General features: G+C 36.2%; 1 protein-coding gene across 2 annotated transcripts in view; it reads left to right on the top strand.

Annotated features, from left to right (window-relative positions):
- The first annotated feature begins 14,499 nt into the window (after window positions 1–14,499).
- Window positions 14,500–21,264, top strand: part of LOC131053334 (spermidine hydroxycinnamoyl transferase) — a 44,029-nt gene continuing 37,264 nt past the window's right edge. For both annotated transcript variants that reach the window (XR_009107673.2, XM_057987922.2), the window contains exon 1: window positions 14,500–15,201. Coding sequence is in view for 1 of the 2 variants with exons in the window: in XM_057987922.2 (XP_057843905.2) it covers window positions 14,773–15,201 (429 nt within the window). In the remaining variant the exon portion in view is untranslated. The remainder of the gene's footprint in view (window positions 15,202–21,264) is intronic.

The following is a 21,264-nucleotide window of genomic DNA, read 5'->3' on the forward strand; positions in this document are numbered from 1 at the left end:
TTTAGATTGTAATTGGATTACATAAAATGTGAATATTATGTTGGATCAAAATAATATTTATTATGGAATATGACGTGATATTATGCATGTCATGGTTTCTCATTTGTGAGCTATAATGATATGTTGATGTAACATGTTTCCTTAGCTATGATTCCATGATAGGATTGATGTGTGCATTGAGTGTGTAGGGATTTAATAAATGTTATGACTAACAAAGTGGTATTTGGAGTAAATGATCATAAATCAAATTAAACCCACATCACTTCATCTAACAAATTAATGAGATCTCTCCTCATGTTTAGACCATTTTTTTCCTTGTCACCATGGGTGTGGGAAACCTATTGGTATCGATACGTGCACATTTATGTTCATCAATAGTTATGTTAGCATTTATTTCAATTTAGATATCTCTACACTTCATGAAAGGTGCCAAAATTTGTAAGCTTTTCATTTAATTTAGTTTTAGCATATGGTGGAATTTATTCCTTTTACGTGATATTTTATTTGATCTTCCTCTCTTGTGAAGTGAATTTATGGTTATCCAAACTGAAACGTGGGTTTGGATATTTATTTTACGTGGAAGATGGTTTTAGTTCTTGGAATGTTGTATTATTCTTGCATTGATTTAATTATCTCAATTGGGAATTCATTTCAATTATTTTGGTTTTAGAGTTATGTGACCTATCCCTAGATTGGATTCATTTATAAAGTTCTCCTTTTTGAGAAAATGGGTTTTTTTCAATGTATTTCCTCATATCCTAATTCAAAGGGAGTTTGGAGAAGAGAGCAAACTTGGAGGGTGGAGTTTAATACTGAGAGCTCATTGAAACTTGAGAAGGAAACTACTTTGTGGGTTATCATTTGTTACTTGTCGGTATTCTCCTAATGGAAGGAATTATCCTCACCTTCTTATAATGGGTGTAATACCCACAATAAACAACAAATGGCATAAACTTGATGTTGCTAAAATCGCATTATATAGATCTACAACATATCAATACACCATTATAGTAGTTGTAATAGTTTGAAATACAACAATTGAGATAATAATAAAACCCACAATTGCACAACCACAAAAACAAATTGAAGATATAATGCTTATTAATATTCTCTAAGATTAAAATCTTTTATTATATTAAACAGGATTATAAAATATTATAACATACTACTATGAGCATATTTGGATCTAGACTTATCTTGCTTCTTGTCCTTCTTCTTAAATTTTTATTTGGTTCTCCCATGAACCACTATGGCCTCCTTGGCCAAATCAGAACTCTTTTTTATCATTTCTTCTTGTTGGGTGAAAATTTTGTAAACTCGAAGGAGCTTACAAATTATAGATTTTCACCACAGTGTGTGAGACAATACCTCTTAGAAGGCAAGGTATAATCTCTCCTATTTATAAGGGAAGGCTCCCCCTTTCTACTACAATCTCTATTTACTCATAATTTACCTGCTAACTTTACACTATTTTCAAGATGAAACAATAACTTAATTCTTTTTTTTTAGAACAAGTATTTATCCAATTCTCTATTTAGAATAGAGCAACAAAACAATTTTAACTTGCAGTAATCTTAAAATAATATGCTAATTGGAAGAAAAGTGTCCATGAAAGTGTAAAGTCTTTCGTTGCTTCCTTTTTTAAAATAACTTAAGGGATGGATCTTATCTTTTGTATACAAAGAGCTCAAAGTCTCCTCCAGATACTTAAGTCCTATCAACTACTATAACCCAGATATTGATATATTGTAACCACAAAGTCTTCCAAATATATGACAAAAGCTTTCTACTCTAACAAGATAACTCAACAAAGCACAAAGTCTTCACTTTATTATCCATTTAATACAATTTTTTCAATAAGATATCATAACACAGTCTACAATATTTTACCATATCTCTTTTAACTCAAATACTGTTCACAAAGCAAGATATAATCTCAAAGAAAGTAGAAAAGAATGACATAAGAATATTACCTCGCACGATAAAGTAATCCCAAGACAAAGATTGGATGCAACTTCTATTCTTCTTCGATTAAACTTCTTAGGAAAGTAGTCCCAAGACGGGAAAGTTACAACTAATTGTGACTAAGTCAAAAGTAGAGATCTATTTGACTTAGGACATGTGAAGTCCTATATGCACGTACTAATGCATACATAAAATGACACCTGAGGTGTCGATTGGAATTACAAAATGCCACTAAGAAAGCATAAAATAATCTCAGTATCATTATCTTCATGTTGATCTCATTCCTAGAATTCGTCAAACCTTTGTAGAGAAATTTTCATCTAGTCTTCGTTAGGTCCCTGAGTATGACTGTGATGACCTTGACCTGTGTAATAGATACTCCCAAATCAACACATTGTTTCTTATGTTTCTTCAAGAGAGAATCCAGAAAATCAAGAATGAACTGAAGATCAACCAACTTATCAATAGAGGACAAAGAGAGGTCCTCTCTCTCAATTTCAGCAGTTAGCAACAAACTAAATTCTTTGATAACCATATCTACATCTAGAACTTCATGGTTTTCATCTAAGAAAGTGCAAGGAATTTATGATACTTTATCAACAATCTCTTTCTTTCTATCCATAAATTCCTTCTAAGCCTTTCTTAGGTCTTTGATAAGCCGCTCTAGAGTATTCATTTGATGCTCTAATGCTTCTCATTGTTCTACATACATATCTCGAGAAGGGATGACACCATTTTCCACAAGAACGTCTGAGTTGAAATCTTCAAGTTTCATTGGTAGAAGAGTTCTATAATGTTATCTACCTTAGTTTTCACAATGTCGAGATTCTTGACTATGGTAATGGCTAAACTCAGGAGTCGTGCTCCTTGACTAAGCATTCTATCCATCTATTCACCCACTACTCTACCCCATGAAGTTGCTTGCTCATCTCTCTTCTTGACATGTTCATCCAGTGATGAAGTCAACGATTCAATTGCTTCAAAGGACACTTTGTCACCTTGATTAGAATAGTAGTGAGTTGTTCAACCTATGCTTTAAGTTTATCTTTCTTGATTTTATCCTCATCATATCTATCAATGAGAGCATCTAAAGTTGTTTGAATATCTACTTTGACATAGTCATGAGTTTGTTTGCCAAATCAACCCTACTAATAGTATAATTTGAGTCTTGAATTTGATCAATGTCCTTATGAGTGGGAGGAATGGCAGTCCCTGCATATTTGTTCTTAGTTTTATCTACCTTTATCCTTGACAAAGTCTTGGCTTTCTTGGTAGTCTTAGGTTTGGTGGAAATGAGCTGACTGAAATCAAAATCATCTAGAGAAACAACTTGTTTCTTCCTCTTAGGAGCATTGGAGAACAACCATGGTGGTAAGGAAGAATCATCTGCATCAACACCTGTGACTAAAGCTTGAGAGGGATCTATTTGTTCCTGAGAAGTAGTACCCACAATAAGTGAAGTTGTAGTAATAATGATGGGAGGATTTTTGAGAAATGACTCATTAGGTCTAGGACCAGTCTTTGTCCTAAATTTATCAAATCATCCAACATGATGGCTGACACTTAGGATAAATTTTGAAAGATGGAGAAAACATTCTCAATATTATCATGTGGGGTATCCAAGGTAGACTGGCTATTACTAGTGGAAGGAACATGAAAAATTGTACTGGGAGTAATATAAGTTACAGTAGATCCTAAAGGTTTTGATTCAATGGTAGAAACAAGAGCATGAACTATGGTTGAGGAAGAAAGAGATACATGTGAAAGGGACTCATGGGACTTATCCAATTGAGAAGTCTAAGAAGATTGTGGTAATCCATCTTCATCATGTTCTTCATTATCCTCCTCTTCACCTTCAAGTCGATCTACATCAACAGGCTCCAGATCAAGAGGTCCACATCCAAATGCTTACCTTGTACCTCGGACTCTTTTGTATCCTAATATTTTGAAATGGAAGATTCTCCTTGGGATTTTCCTTTGTTAGCCCCAACTATGAATTTCAACTTTGGAGCCTTTTGGGGAGTAGTAGGATCTTGTTTATTCTTTTTTCTAACCTCTAACCTTTTACCAATAGGTCCAGTTGTATCATCATTAGAATTAATAGAGAAAGGCTTCAACTGAATTCCCTTGTTAGAAAGTCAAACATTAGTATTCGCAAGAATACTATGAAATCTATCTCTGATGGATGGTGCCTCTTTTTGTGACCATTGGATGAGTGGAAAGGGTGTTGAAGAAACTTTCTTTTCTACATAAACAAGTCTAGAACATTACCATCATCTTCAAGATCATCTGAGATATTAGCAAGGCCAAGCTCACGAATGTGATCCACTATGAGTCGACAATAGTCAAGTTTCTTGATATTGTGCTTAGTCCTAAAATCAATCCAGATGTCTTCAATGCGGTGGACATGGACATATGCTTTCTTCAGTTTATTCCTCATTCCTCTATAATCAAAGTCTCTCCTTGCCTTGAATAATTTCATAGTTACTCTTCTCATTTCTTCCTTCATTGCAATTACCTTGAAGATTGAATTGATAGAGTACCTACCAATAGTCAATGAGAACTTCAAACATGTCTTATGTGAACCAAATTGTGTTTCATGTACTACCAATATTTGATGAGCCAATTCCATTAATATAATTTCATTTGATGGATACATTGGGAGCATAAAAGGTTCACCATTAAAGCATCCCACCCTAAGATAGGTGAAGGTAGGGAACTATAGGAATATACATTTGTCCTCATTCACTACTTCCCATGCATGATCTGATACTCCTTTCTTGTATAAATATTTGTCAACCATGCACATGTGATAGCCAAAGAATGCATCATTCACCCTCCGAAAATGATGAAAATTGTTATTCAATACCAACTGGGAATAGTATTTGAAGAAGTTGAGAAATACAACTTCAGAGATCCCAAGAACACCTGCAAGCAAAATACCTATCACAAGAGAAGGATGGAGGCAAAAAAGCAATAATGGATTATCATTCAAAGAGGGAATGAATAAAGAAATGCAATACAATCCTTATAAAAGGAGATTATGCAACCCTAAAGTTGTGCAACCCTAAAGAAACCCTAAAGAGAAAATGTGTATTTAATAATTAGAATAATTATTAAATACCTACAATATTATTAAATGCCTAAGTTTAGCTTAAGTGTAGAGGATAATAGACTAATAATTAAATAAATAATTATTAGCTAATACATGATAACTCTAACACCCTCCCGTAAGATGAACTTAGGGAGTAGCTAAAAACAACTAAGGACTAAAAAATGCATGAAAGTAACAATGGGTCTCAGCAACTAGGCCTGATGAGGTACCCAAGTACAAAAGATCTCTCACAACTGGAGAAAAGGAGAAAACTTCATGGGAAAAACTTCTCTCCTAAAGAGAGAAAAACAAGTGAAGGACTAAAGAAGCCTCCAAACAAGAGAATGTCCCCAAAAAAAAGGAACAAAGGATGAACATGAAGAACACCAGTGAAGCATGAAGCTGCAAACACTGTCAAAGAATAATTGTGGATCTGAAGAACCTCCACTAAAATAGAAGATGATCAGGCAGAGAAGACTGTAATCTACATGAGTGCCCTCAAATAACACTACTCGAATTAGAAGGCAAACAAAGACAAACAACTAAACTCGAAGATACAGATGACAAAAACAGCAAAGTCTGAAGAGCTTATCAATTGAAGATGGAAGGTTGCCTCCAAAAATAGGAATGAAAGAATGTCCATATGGTAAATGATCCATCTCATTGAAATGCATAGGTAACCAGCCACTACATCCGCCTAGTACATAGGAACAAATACTGAATACATAGATCACTCCAACAAACTAAGGAAGCATTAGAACCAACACCCAACAGGAGAAACCACCCCATAATGCTGACAAGGGAGAGGTGACAAGTACACTGAAACCGAATGCCAATAAAAACTGCATGACGAAGAACTAGGAACATTGAGAGTGCAGCAGAAAGTACAAACACATATAAAGGCTAGTGTCGTGGAAGGAACACTCACTTGACACACATCATGAGGCTAATGTCATGGAAGGAACACTGACATGACAAAGGTAGATGGCAAATAAAGGAAAACATCAAACCCCCCATAGCACTTTATAATGGAGTGCGATTACAATAAGGCACAAGATGTGCAAGATCTCAAGCATGCAAGGCATAGTGGCACTTTATCTCAGTGTGTTTCCAAAAAGGAAAATGCTAACAAAATGATGTATATAATGCTCAAAGAAGACAAAAGGCTGGAAAGACATAAATAATAGCCAAAGATGAGTCATCCCACACAAACAAAAGGATTTCAGGAGTTGAAACATCCAAGATATTCACTAGAGTGCATAAATGCAAAACACTAAATAAAATGTACCTGTAGTAGAATCTAGAAAGAAGACCCATACCACTAGAAAGTGCATAGAACCAGCTTCCTAACGATATCTTGTTTGCCAAAAACGGATTCCAAATGCTCAAGATATGCCTCCCAGAGTGCAAAAAAGAACTTATGGCTTTGACGTCCAAAAAAGACATCAAAACAAAAAAAAAAAGAAAAAAGAAAAAAAAAAGATCAAACCTCCAGATCTGAAGAGAGCTCGGAAAGAGCTTTCCGATGCCTATTTGTTTGCCAAAATTCGACTCCGTTTGCCCAAGTTATAGCAAAAAAATGACCCCCCTATCAAAAAAGGCTTTCAAGAGGAGCCAGGAGTGGTGACTGGGAGGAGGTGGCAGGTGGGTCAGGCAGTGGTGTTGGTCGGGTCGCGGTGGCGGCGGTGGAGGTGAACAAATTTCCGACGATTATCGCTGTCGGTAGCGGGGAGTAGACCGCCGGAGGCTAGCCACGGTGGCGGTCGGGGGGCGGTGGCGGTGAACAAACTATCAATGGTTATCGCTGCCAGCAGCGGGGAGTAGACCGTTGGAGGCTAGCCATGGTGGCTAGGAAACCGTCGGCAGCAACAGGCGTTGTGGTGGCTACGGTCACTGTGGCGATTAGGGAATCGCGTTGAGCTGGGCATGTCGTTAAACTGCCTAAAACAATTTTTTTTATTTTTTTTATTTCTTTATGCGAGTTTTCTCGAAATTCATGCCCAAAAAAGGCAAAAACCAAAAAAAAAATCCAGAGGCCAAATTTGTCCAAATTGGACAAATTTTATATGAAAATGGGGGTTTTTGGGTGTTCTGAGCTCAACGGTGAGGCTGGTTTGAGCCCAAAATGCCCAGAAACAAAGAAGAACCCCAGATTCAAATAAAAAACTTGAAACCCTAGCCTCCAAAAATCTTCTGAAAAAATCAGGAACAAGTAGCAGCAGATATAAGCTCTGATACCATGAAGAAGTTGAAGAATGGAGGCAAAAAAGCAATAATGGCTTTGAAGAAAAAGATTAGCATTCAGAGAGGGAATTAATAAAGAAATACAATACAATCCTTATAAAAGGAGATTATGCAACCCTAAAGTTGTGCAACCCTAAAGGGATAATGTGTAATTAATAATTAGAATAATTACCTACAATATTATTAAATGCCTAAGTTTAGCTTAAGTTTAGAGGATAATAGACTAATAATTAAATAAATAATTATTAGCTAATACATGATAACTCTAACAGTATTCATACACAACAACTTACCTTCTATCTCCTAATGTAGACAAACTTGGGAAATGTCTCATAGAAGTTGTTGCGTACACCAAATAAGATGTCATGTAAAACTTGAGGGTATTTGGTACCTTAGCGAGTTGCTCACATATGACATCACTTATTTGCTTGCCCCAAAATATCTTGTCCTTATTATGCCTAATGACATGGATGTACTAATACATCCATTCATAATAGGTATTTGAAGTAGGAAGCCCTTTCACCCTTCTCAGGAGAGTAACCAAGTCATTGACCTCTTCGGTGAGATCACTTCTAGGAAAGGTTTTCGGCCACCTGGCAATTTTAGGTCTTAAGGTCTTTAACCAATTGTCATAATTTGTATTCTTTCTACACTTATCTGAATTCGTGTCATAGTAAGCTTGTGTTGACTGCATGGTGATATTAGAATACTTTTCAACACTTGAGTATAGTGTTGAAGAAGTCTTCATCAAGCCTAATTAGCTTTTTTCTACTAGTATCCTTCACACTCCTGCTAACATGATCAAAATGATTTGCAGTTGTCATAACAAACTCATGATCCTGAGTAGGCATTAGGAATGTTAAGACCATATGAATACAATTGTTGATGGTAGGCTCCATCTTATAGTATGCGGGTGGTTGCTCAATCCTCTTGAGAAATTATGTCAAGTCCACACGACCTATTTCAATATCCCTTATATGATCTATTAGACAACTCAGATAACCGATGAACAACTAAGAGGGGGGGGTGAATCAGTTGTTAACAGATTATAGAACTTTAAGCATTAAAACCTTATTACCGGAATACATAAACTAAATACCAAAATAGCAGATATAACAATTAAGCACAAATATAATCCACAGAACATTTACCAACCATCCACAAAAGATAACACCAAGATTCGTATGTGGAAAACCCGGTAAAGGGAAAAACCAGGGTGGGAAGCCTACCCACAGTCAGATAATACTTCTACAGTAAGTATGTGATTATATAAAGAGGGGCATACACATGCAAGAAGGCCAACAGCCTAGAGTGCGCTACTCATCACAAAAGGAATCTCAATGACTAGAAAATAAATCCAAACTACAATCCGGAAAGAAGAGTGAAGTGCAAGAATAGCATCTCCTATGCCTGAATACAGTTCCGATTAAGCTCAGTACCAGAGGTCTTAAACCTCTTTCACCAACCCAATTTGATCACTTATGATCGACCAAAACCTATGCATATGATTACAACCTTATTCGCACACAGATAATCCTATATCCCAAAAACCCATGAATATGCCCATGATCTACAAAGAGATCTTACATCATATTTATACCAACTCGGGACCTAAACAATTAGGTCGGCCACCTAAAAGATAATACAATAAATTCATAACATAAACCCGCATTCCAATGATCAACCAAGTCATCCTAAGACCGAAATAACATAATCCAATCAATAGATCCAATCGAAAACGCATCGAAATCATCCACCAACACGTTACATAAACTAGTCCATAACCTAGCAGAATAAGATAGCATTAGGTCCAGACCCAAATCCAACACCACCGATCAATAGTTTCACAAACAAGATAACCATCAACATCCCGAAAGCCATCTAGAAGCCGCACCAACACCACTTATCAAGTGCATCAAAAGATCTTCAACAAAGCTCTGTCGGTAAAACCCTTACCAGTGACCAAAAGGCTTATTAGAACAAATGATAGCTCCTGAGTCATCAAATCCCAAACCAAATAGTCGTGTTACACATCTGAATAGCATGAATGACAGATCCAAACCAATTCCACAAACTGAAGCATACTAGAGCATACTAGATCAATATCATAATCCAACCGCTCTACTGGAACCTACCAGAAACCAGTAAACAACCAAAACAGTCGGTGTTGCCATCAATGACAAAACATCAATGCAACACATAATAAATTTCTCTAATTTTCCAACAATCTCCCCCTTTGGCATTGATGGAAACACTAGATGTGAAAAACATCCATGTGCCAAGAAATGCCAAACAAGTCTCCCCCAAAGGAAGACAACCAACAATCTCCCATAAGATGATATTACAATGAAGTTAACAAACTCCCCCTATGAATGATATCCCTATTAAGCTCTGATCTCACTTTGACTGATATTCTGTTAGGCTATGTTTTTCACATATATCTCTCCCCCTTTGACATCAATGCCAAAAATCTGACATAAATATCAAAGAAAAATCATAAATCCACTGAACCACATAGCTGACTACTCCCCCTGAGTAGTAGCACCAACACATCAATCCGTAATGATTAGTAGCTCTGTAAATGCATACTGAACTGATGCCAATCAGCATCACTCAGGTCTCTATCGAAGGGGCAGAAACCCCCAATCTATCTCTGAAGTACTCAAATGATTCCTTAGGCAAAGGTTTAGTGAAGATATATGCAATCTGCTCTTTAGTGTTCACATAAACCAGTCTGACTTCATTTGCTTCCACCTTCTCCTTCAAAAAGTTGTACTTGATAGATATGTGCTTTGTCTTAGAATGAAATACCGGATTCTTTGATATGTCAATAGCAGCAGAGTTATCACAGTGAATAACTACCGGTTCGGTACAATCCACCCTTATATCCTTCAACATTTGCTTCATCCATAGAACTTGTGTACAGTTAGTAGCAGTAGCAACATACTTAGCTTTAGCAGTAGATAAAGAGCTACATGACTGCTTCTTGCTAATCCATGAAACAAGTTTCTTTCCAAGAAAGAAAGCTCCACCGGATGTGCTCTTTTGGTAATCAACATCTCCAACCCAATCTTCACTAAACCCTTGCCTAAGGAATCATTTGAGTACTTCAGAGACAGATTGGGGGTTTCTGCTCCTCCGGTAGAGACTTGAGTGATGTTGATTTGCATCAATCTGGTATGCATTTACAGAGCTACTATTCATTTTGGATTGATGTGTTGGTGCTACTACTCAGGGGGAGTAGTCAGTTGTGTGGTTCAGTGGATTTATGATTTTTCTTTGATGTTTATGTCAGGTTTTTGGCATTGATGTCAAAGGGGGAGAGATATATGTGAAAAACATAGCTTAACAGAATATCATTCAAAGGGGAGAGATCAAAGCTTAACAGGGATATCATTCACAGGGGGAGTTTGTTAACTTCATTGTAATATCATCTTATGGGAGATTGTTGGTTGTCTTCCTTTGGGGGAGACTTGTTTGGCATTTCTTGGCACTTGGATGTTTTTCACATCTAGTGTTGTCATCAATGTGAAAGGGGGAGATTGTTAGAAAATTGGAGGAATTAATTATGTGTTGCACTGATGTTTTGTCATTGATGGTAACACCGGCTGTTTTGGTTGTTTACCCATTTCCGATAGAGCAGTTGGATTATGATATTGATCTGGTATGCTTCGGTATGCTTTGGTTTGTGGAATTGGTTTGGATCTGTCATTCAAGCTATTCAGATGTGTATCACGATCAGTTGATTCGAGATTTGATGACTTAGGAGCTATTGTTTATTCTAGTAAGCCTTTTGGTCACCGGTAAGGGTTTTACCAATAGAGCTTTGTTGAAGATATTTTGATGCACTTGATAAGTGGTGTTGGTGCGGCTTCTAGATGGCTTTCAGGATGTTGATGGTTATCTTGTTCGTGTTCCTGTTGATCGGTGGTGTTGCATTTAGGACCAAACCTAATGCTATCTTATTATGCTAGGTTATGTATCAGTTTATGTAACGTGTTGGTGGATGATTTTGATGTGTTACCAGTTGGATCTATTGATTGGATTATGTTATTTCGATCTTAGGCTGACTTGTTGATCATTGGATTGTGGGTTTATATTATGAATTTATTGTATTATCTTTTAGGAGGCTGACCTAATTGTTTAGGTTTCGGGTTGGTATAAATATGATGTAAGATCTCTTTGTAGATCATGGTTATGGTTATGGGTTTATGATTTTAAGGGTTATGCAATTATATGTGTGCGAATAAGGTTGTAATCATATGCAAAGGTTTTGGTTGATCATAGGTGATCGAATTGGGTTGGTGAAAGAGGTTTAAGACCTTCGATACTGAGCTTAACCAGAACTGTACTCAGGCATAGGAGATGTTATTCTTGCAGTTCACTCTTCTTTTTGGATTGTAGTCTAGATTTATTTTGTAGTCAATGAGGCTCCTTTTGTGATGAGTAGTGCGCTCTAGGCTATTGGCCTTCCTGCATGTGCAGGCCCCTCTTTTTGTAATCGCATACTTACTGTAGAAGTATTATCTAACTGTCGATAGGCTTCCCACCATGGTTTTTCCCTTTACTAGGTTTTCCACGTACAAATCTTGGTGTTATCTTTTGTGGATGGTTGGTAAATGTTTTGTGTCTTATATTTGTGCTTAACTGTTATATTTGTTATTCCGGTATTTGGTTTATGTATTCTAGTAATAAGGTTTTAATGCTTAAAGTTCTATAATCTATTGACAACTGATTCAACCCACCCCCCCCCCCCCCCCCCCCCCCTCTCAGTTGTCCATCGATTATTTGAGCTGACTATATGGAGATCTTGAATTAAGTTTGAAATTGAATTAGAAAAGCAAGATAACAACTCCATTTATCCAATCTACTTATGTAATAATCAAAGCAATGTTTTCTCAAATTATGAAAAATCGGATCTAGAAACACCAAATCAAAAATATGCAAAATGTAAGAAGCATCGGGTTCACCAAAATGTAATGGTGGTAAAATTAGGGTTTCACCAATTGAAATAGTAAAACTATTTATCTTACCAAATGAACCATTACTTTAAAAGAGGGGGGCAAATCCAATAGATCTAGCCACAATTCAATTAGGGAAAATGGTTGATAATACTAATCATATTTACCAATTTGTTGTCTCCCATTTTTGAGTTGAAATTTGGATGTAAATTGTGAAGTTGGGGAAAGGCAATGGATAATTTAAGAGTAATAGTAAAAATGGACTGTTATAGGAATCAAAAAGAGCTACAAAAAGGGACTTAAGTAAAAGAAGAGAATCAAGACCCGTTCCTAAAAATTTGAGTTTATTTTTCGAGGCAGGGTAGTTGGATTTCACCTTGACCCTCCACTTTTCACTCTGTTGAAATCTGAACTTGTTCATCATTGTCAACTCTATCAAAATCTCCGAGTACAACTCTTGAATCAATTCTCTACACAGAGAAAGAGAGGAGAAAGGGTTGTGGATATAGGTTTGCCTTGGGTCAAACTTCGGTTTAGGAATTAATCTTGAATTGAATAATGTAAGTACTAAAGTAAATGCTAGGAGATATATGTCAGATCTGCAATGGTTTATAGAAAGATTGATGATGCAATGGTTTATAGAAAGATTGAGAAAGATCAGTTTTCTTATATCATCAATGAATAAAATTATAAATCTAGGATAAGAAATAATTTGAAGGTTTGGTAAGAAAATTAATCCTAGGAATTCGAAGAAGAATGGTAGTAATGGACTTATTCCTTTTATGAATATTTATAATGCATTGAAACTTAGTTATTTCTAGGATTAGCATCTATTTTATTAACCTTGAAACCCCAAAGAGAAGAGTAGCTTGGGTAAAGGTGTGAAGGCTTAGACTCTTATTAATGAATCTGGTTTTTTTATTAGCAACTTAAAAGGAACCATTACAACATTTGATTTAGAAGGTTCTTCTTATGAATTGATTAAATGGATGATTTTTTTATTTATAGCTAACTTTTTGTTATGGTCGGTGCTTAAAATATCATATCGTAACTTGAGAATGTATCTTGAGGAGGTAATGAACATTTATGACACTTAGACATTTTCACCAACACATGACTTGTTGTTTTGATCATCTATCAAGAATAATTGTGAATAATAGACATGTGCATAGTGTTGAAGTTCATGATTGTATTCAATTATTAAGAAGATACATGCATGATTGTATTCGTGTGTTTTCTCCATATTTGGGATAAACTCATGCTACGATTACCTCTTGGAATAATTGTGATCGAGATAGAACTGAAATCTTGATATGATTTTAGATAGTTAAGCAAAGAATTTTGTATGTTATATGCATCTTGTGTGCCTATGATATCGTTACATTAGTGTTAGAATGTAGATATATCATGTTGCACAAACTCCATTATTCTTGTCAGATTTGCATTACCAATCTTTTTATGTTGGGTCAAGTATTTTTCATACCAGGAAGAATTTCGGGGAAGTGTAACTACATCACAGTAGGGTGGATACATGCTCTACAATGTTCTCGCTTGTGGTGTGCTCGATGGAGATAGATGTCGAGAGTTCCTATCATGGTGGTCTTCATGATTTGTTCCTTCTATATTTATTGTATTCAACTATGTGATCTATTGTAAAAGAATAAGTTTTCCTTATGATTAGCCTCGGTGTTGGCTTGTGTACTCTAACTTTATGTTGAAATATAATTTAATGTCTCCAACCTTGTTTATTTGAACATATGACAATAATTTTTGCTTGCTTTATGTCTATCTTATGATTGTATTAATTTGATATTATGATGATCCTTACAAAACTAATCATAAAAGCAAAAAAAAACAAAAACAAATCATGAGATAATACAAACACACAATAAAAAAGACAAAAATTAAGACATGAATTATAAACTAACCTATTTTTTCCCCTATTTTAAATATCTTCTATTAAATATTTTAAAATATATCTAAAAAATAATTATTTAAGAATTAACCTAACACCTCTTAAATTTTTACTTTGTAAATTAAACTCTCTTAAAAAAAATAAATTATTTTATTTTTAAATTGTAAGAATTAGTTTAGTCATGTAATCTGCAGTATACAAGATAAACTCCGATGATGCTGGTGCCACATATCCTTCAAAATTCAACCAGATCACCTATATTTTTAATGAGTTGTCGGAAAATACAAATCAGTCAGTCTAACACATTGCAGAAGCCTTAATTCTTGGGTACCTAATATTCAAGCTTTTGGGTTCTCCCCTTAGACCAAATGTACAATTGAGCTTATATCATAATCAATTCATTTTAAGATTAATCCATCACAACTTTCAGTCGGTAGAGATCGTCTAGAAAAGTAGTAACACAGAAATGCACGTCTCTAGAATCCTTGCATTTGAACTTGGACGGGATAATTCCTGCGGTTAGCTTCACTAGTTCTAACTTGAATCATTTGAGGCTCTGGATAACATTGGTGTGGCTTTGATTGAACAATATAATGGAAGACCTATCACAAGTAAACGTGCTGAGGGTTTCCACGGTGAAACCAGCTGTGCCTACAGAGAGCAGAAGAATGTTTCTCTCTGCTTTTGATCTAATGTGGCGTGGTATGAAGTCGGTTGAAAGGCTTCTCTTTTACAAGACATCTTGTAACGAGTTTGATGTAATAGTTGAGAGGTTAAAGAGCAGTCTGTCATCAATTTTGGTGCATTTTTATCCATTGGCAGGGAGATTGGCCTTTGGAGACGAGAACAAAAGGCTGGAAATAGACTGCAATGATGAAGGAATCCTGTTTTTTGAAGCTTCTGCCAATCTCCATTTCCATGATTTGGAAATTAGTGAGTTTGAGTACAGACCTGTTTTCAGAAGACTTATCCCTGCCCTCCGCCAATATCAAGAAGAAGAATTACCACTTCTCTCTATCCAGGTATGTGTCGCTTCTGAATTCTTTCTTTCACTTTCTCAAATGGAAACAAATTGTACAAAATCTACTTGGATTTTTATAATTTAAACATCAGAGCATGTAATATTTACTTCAAGGCGCTAAAAAGTGACAAAAATCTTAAAACAGGGCTACATAGGTCTCTTTCCAAGATTCCCGGGACTACTACAAGCCACTGTTTCTAGAGACACCGATTCAGCATCTTTGTCTTTTAAATTCGATGCCATTTATTGCCCGAGCCTCTTCGAATCCCTGCCCGAAACATTACCTTACAATTTGATTTCCACAAAAACTTTGTTGCTTTCAACTGCACCTTGTGCCATAACAGGCTACAGCTTTGTTGATCATCCAAGTGACCCCAATTAGGGAACCTCTCCTAGACAGGGTAACTAAGAGTTCAAATAAATTCCGCTTGATCCAATCTCAAAAGGTCTTGACTACACTGCATTCCCACAAAAACAAAAACTAAAATTAATGGACTATGATTTCTCCCTTTCCACGTTGCTCTTCTTTAAATATTTGCATTTTCATTTTCACAAATATTAAAGCCATCAACTGCACCCTGTGCCATAACTAGTTGCAGCTATCTTTGATCATCCAAGTGTCCCCAAATAGCGGGCTCCACCAAGAGAGGCGGCTAAGAGTCAAAGTAAATTCTGCTTGAAACCAATCTTGAAAGGACTTGGCTACAGGGTATTTCCACGAGAACATGAACTACAATTTCTTCCTTGCCGCTTCATTATTAGGGTTTAGAATAGACATGCATAGCTCAGGCATTAAGTGTAGCCAGAGAATATAAATCACACCATAACCTAATAAGACTGGCAGGGCTTCCAGACCTGTGGCCCAACACTTTACACTCACACAGATCAAAATTTACACACTTACATTTATTTCATAGATTTTAAATTCATAAAAAGCAGATTTTATTTACAAAGACCAACTCAACACAGGTTTTAAGCCCTATCTAGAACACTACCAGAAATCTCTGTTCTCCGAGCCTTCCCCGCTATTCTTTCTCTTCCTATTCTGTTCCTCTTCACTAAAAATGACAAAAAAGAACAGTGTTTCCTTCCAAAAATGACCACAAAGCCCCCTCATTGAAGCAATGAGATCGTGTATCCCCCCTTTTACTTACTGGCTCCTTGTTCTAGCTCCCAACGCTCCCAGTGGAGGGAGAGAGATTTAGTTGCTCTGCATACTCCCTTAACTGCTGCCATCGCTCTCTATTCCCACAGATTTAGGATTGAGGGCTTTTAGAACTCAATCATGCAATAAATGTAGGCATCAACCATTTCTTTAATCAAGCAATAGTATTAAACAGATTACTTCATTCCTATGTTCCACCAACTTTCTAGGGCAAGGATTTTGGGGACAAGGGGGCATGTTTTCAGGATGGCTGGGATGGAAGGGCATTCAAAAGGGCATGACAATTAAAATTGGGGAAAATCATAAAATATAGGAAATTTCAAATATTCATATGATAAGGCATTCACCATATTCATTGTATAACTAATATGATGAAAATTGGAGCTGAATTGGAATTCATTTGAGTTGACATACAAATAACCAACATTTCAGTGTCTAATCATTTGAGTATTCATTATAACAATAAAATTTAGAAGGCGGAAAGGCTAAAAGTGCAAAAGACGAAATGTAGACAACTACATCAGCTGCTGCTATGCCCGTGCCTTATTATCATCTAATTCAAAATTAGAGTTTAAATCTATCACTGCCAATATGAGGGGATCCCTTATTTATTGGAACCTTAGCCAATCCCTATTGTGCCTCCTGATCAATGTGTGGCATCTTCAAGGTCAACATCTCACTCTACAATTGGAGTTTGTCAATATTTAGGAGTCTATTGATTCTAAAATTTGCAATATGCATGACATTAACTTCTCTTCTCATTGAGAGGTAAGCCCCTTTTGATTGACTAAATGAAGTTGTATGTGAACCAATTTCTCTCTACAATAGGGAAATTGATATATGTGAAAAGAAACGAATGGTAAGCATCCTCAATTTTGCTTCATCTTTGCCATGCCATGTCCACCATTCAATAGGGTCCATTTAAGATAATGTAGCTCTATTTGTTCTTGCCTTTAGTTTGCTAAATGTTGGACCCCAAAGATTGACAAAAGCTAGCCACTATGTTCTATTGTTTCCTCATTGCTATACATCTTTCGAAGGTCCTTCATGAGCTTTCTTTTTCCTCTTCATCACCAAAAGGAGGCACTCTACTAGGCCTTACTACATACTATTTGGGGTTTAGAGCATAGGCTGCTATATGAATTGGGTTATTCATGGTGTTCCACTGTCTAGTCAGGGACTTACTATGCACCTCATTAATCCCAAATCAAGATTTTTGCTATGAATTGCTTGCTTTCCAAGTAGTTATCAAATGTCTAAAAAATATCTCCAAGACTAGGAGAGTCTACATCAACATATCCAATGACCAGCTTAATAGGTGAAATGAAGGAGCAAACATATCTACAAACAAAATTTTCAAAAAAGAATGACACAAATGACAAAGATTGATGCTATTACAAAGGATCAAAATTATTTATAATTTGCAAACTTTTAATAAAATAATAAAATAAAAAATCTCATACCTTCTAGTGGACTACCAATCATCGTCAAGGATCAATTGCTTCACACTTCTTCCTTTAGCTATTTTTCATCTTTGGCTATCTACCCCACTCAAGATTAACCATCATTAATTGTAGAGGCTCTTGCACCTCAAGCATCCTCTTTAACAAAATAAAATAGCTGTCATATCTAGTTTCCACAAGTTTCTTTCCTCAAAAAAGTTCTAAAGAAAACAAGTGAAGTGGAATGGTTGCAAATAAACATCTTTAGATTTCTCACTTCTGCCACCACACTCTTACCCAATCTTTCCATGTTTTTCAATGCATGAGCACAATGTAGAGTCCAAAAAATGTGTTTTTGAGAACCCTCCATTATCATGCCAACTTACTTATAGACAGGTGTTGAACCGGTGACTACTTCTATGACATTGAGGTCCAACCTCCTCTATGCATCTTTCAAAATCAGAAATTGGAAGTGTGCATCCTAATATAAATTGACCTATCCATGATAAGGGAGTAGCCAATCCTCAACCAAGTTTGTCTCATGTCCATCACTAAACTCCCCCTAGAATACTCTCTATCAAGGATGCTGGTGTGTAGTTTATGTTTTCTAGGAGGCATATGAGGGACCAACAAAATTTGTAACTTTCAATATTTATTTGAAATAGAGAGAATGTACCATATATGGGACAACATGAACAAAGAAAAAATTGGCAACTAAAGAATTTGCAACTTCTCATGCCTACATATTGAACATCTCTGCAACACTAGTAGCCCTTTTCTTTCCCTTGGTAAAACCCTCTCCCCTTTGAGATTCAACATCCATGGTTTGGGTAGGCAATGGCGTACTAGATTGCATAGTCTATACTGTTGGATATTCCATCATTTACTTCTACTGTTTATTTTATTTGTTATTGTTTGTTTTAGTTTGTTAGAGGTTGTTAATCTATTTAGATACTATTTGTTTTTTTTTAGTTTCATGTGGAACCTATAAGTTCCAAATTCATAACTATTTAATAGCTATATATACCTACTACAACTTTTATACTTGAAAGTCCATTCTCTGATATGGTATCAAAGCGTAGGAGTCTCACCAAACTTCGAAATAGTGGCATGAAAACCTGCTGTCCCTAAGGTTGCGAGTGATCTCGTGATCTGCTGGGCGTGAGCAATAAACTGGGTGAAAGAGGATCCAGGCCAACTTATGCTGAGTCTGGTCTAGCAATATTCTTTCAAAAACAGTGTGTAGTGTAAAGCTAGGTTGTTCTGATCTCTAGTGTGGTGATTTGATAATGCAGACTTGTGTGTAGGGCATTTGGACATAAGATGAGCCATATTTTACAAACAAAAGATGCATTTTCATCCTTGTAAGGGCGTGGAGAAAGATCACATACAGACCTATGCAAGCATATCTGAATGTGAGATAAGAGGAAAGAATCAAATGGTTCAGGCAAAATCTGGCAAGTTTCAACATTTTGCACTTTTTTACAGGTAAGAGGGATCGATACATACGTCTGCCCTTACCATTGCTTGTATCAGTGTATGTGTGATGCTTTGAACACAGGTTGAGCTTGGCTTTTAGCTTGAGCAAGCCTAAACACATGATCTGGTTTTAGGATTGAGTTTCATTTGCTAGTATTTTTGGTTGCAATATGGTGGATCTTGTCTTATGTCATAGTGAGGCTCTCCTGTATTCCAAAAGTTATAACATCATTGAATGTGATAACAAGCTGCATGTGATTAGCTGGTTAGATATCTAGTTTTTGTATCATATAGGTTTCTTGTTAAGCTGTCATTCAGGGAGTTTATATCTTGTGTCCAGCGGTGTTAGTGTCAGCTTTGTAATTCTATATTTTTTTAATAGTGAGTGGAATTATGAAGGCGGTGGTCAGCGAGCATGCAGAGCAATTGGCAAAAGGGTGTTCAAGAGAAAACGGTTTCAGAGTTTTTGAAAAGCTTTCTGGACCTCATATTTGTTGTAATAAACTTGAGCAGAGTGTATCCTCATGTAGGGCCCACCAGCTGGGCTTTGATTAGCCTTGGCAACAAATTTTATAGTCTGAACAAGAAGGTCCTCAATTCTCTTACAAAGTGCAGAGCTATTTATACGTTGTTAGCAACCTATCTCCAATCTGCCTTGCTCATCTCCTAACAGGTCATATGCACTAAGAGCAACCTCTGCAGCAGTAACCTTGGCTTATTTGAGGCTTCACCAGTAGCTGGGGCTGTCATATATGCGCCCATTGCATGTGACACTTGCCCTAAATTGAGGTGCATGGTCTGACCTATCTTGACTAGAAATGAGAATATCTTTGCACAATCTTTGACACAAAGAGACAGAGAGTTGGAAAGTAAAACCAAGTGTCCAACAGAAAGTTGATTTAGTTTGTATTAGATCTCCCATTTTCAACATTGTTTGAAACTAGACATATGAAACTTCAGTATGAATCATTGTAAGATTATGTTTCAAAGACATTTTGTATATATCTCTTCACTCTCTTCTTAAAAATGTTAATTTTATCCCTAAAGTATTCTCTCCTCTGTGATAAATCATTGATCTAAGTGACGCGAAATAGGATAAGATAACATTTTATTTTGATAACACAATGGCAGGCAGTTCTCCAAAGTTTTTTCTTCCAAATTCTCAGTTGTTGCATGGGAATAATTATTCCGCATGGAAGACCAAACTCAAAACTCAACTTTAGTTTGAAGAAGTTTGGCATGTAGTTGGTTGTACCACTACATGACATGCAAATGATGCTGATGAGCAAAGAAAATTTGATCAAGCCAAGGAAAAGGCTAAATTGATCATCATGTTGAGCGTGTCTAATGAAGTTCAACCCTTTATCCGAGACTCGTCCACAACCAAAGATGCATGGGACAAGCTACAACATGAGGCCTGGAATCAAAACTAGATCCTGAATTTGCAAAGTCAGCTACATAGCCAAAAGATGAAAAATGGAGAACAATTGGAATCCTTTCTCAAAAGGATTGTTGAGTTGAGAGCTTCGCTACAAACCTTGGGTGAATCAATTGAGAATTCTTTCTTAGTGCCCATTGTCTTGCAAGAACTACCTTCCAAATACAAAGTGTTTGTGACAGCTTTGAATGTCACAAAACAAACACCCAATTTTGAGAAACTAGTGAATCTACTTTAGAAAAAAGAGTCACTAAGCCAAGAACATGGAGAGGAGGATCATGCAATGACCACACACCATTAAGGCAAGAAGCCAAAGAAGCACTTTGGTGAACCTCCCAAAATTGGTAGTTCATCTCTATCTTAGAAGAAGTGTCCAGTTTGTGAAAGGATTGGACATGATGTAAAAAATTGTTGGTACAACTCCTTGGCCAAAGGATAATCCAACAACAAATCACATCAAAAGAAGCCATTTCAAAGTGGCAATACAACAAAGAGAAACAACATAGCCATATTGTTGAAGAAGACTCTCAAGAAGAGAGT

Source organism: Cryptomeria japonica, chromosome 3 (genome assembly GCF_030272615.1).
Source record: "Cryptomeria japonica chromosome 3, Sugi_1.0, whole genome shotgun sequence".
NCBI lineage: Eukaryota > Viridiplantae > Streptophyta > Pinopsida > Cupressales > Cupressaceae > Cryptomeria > Cryptomeria japonica.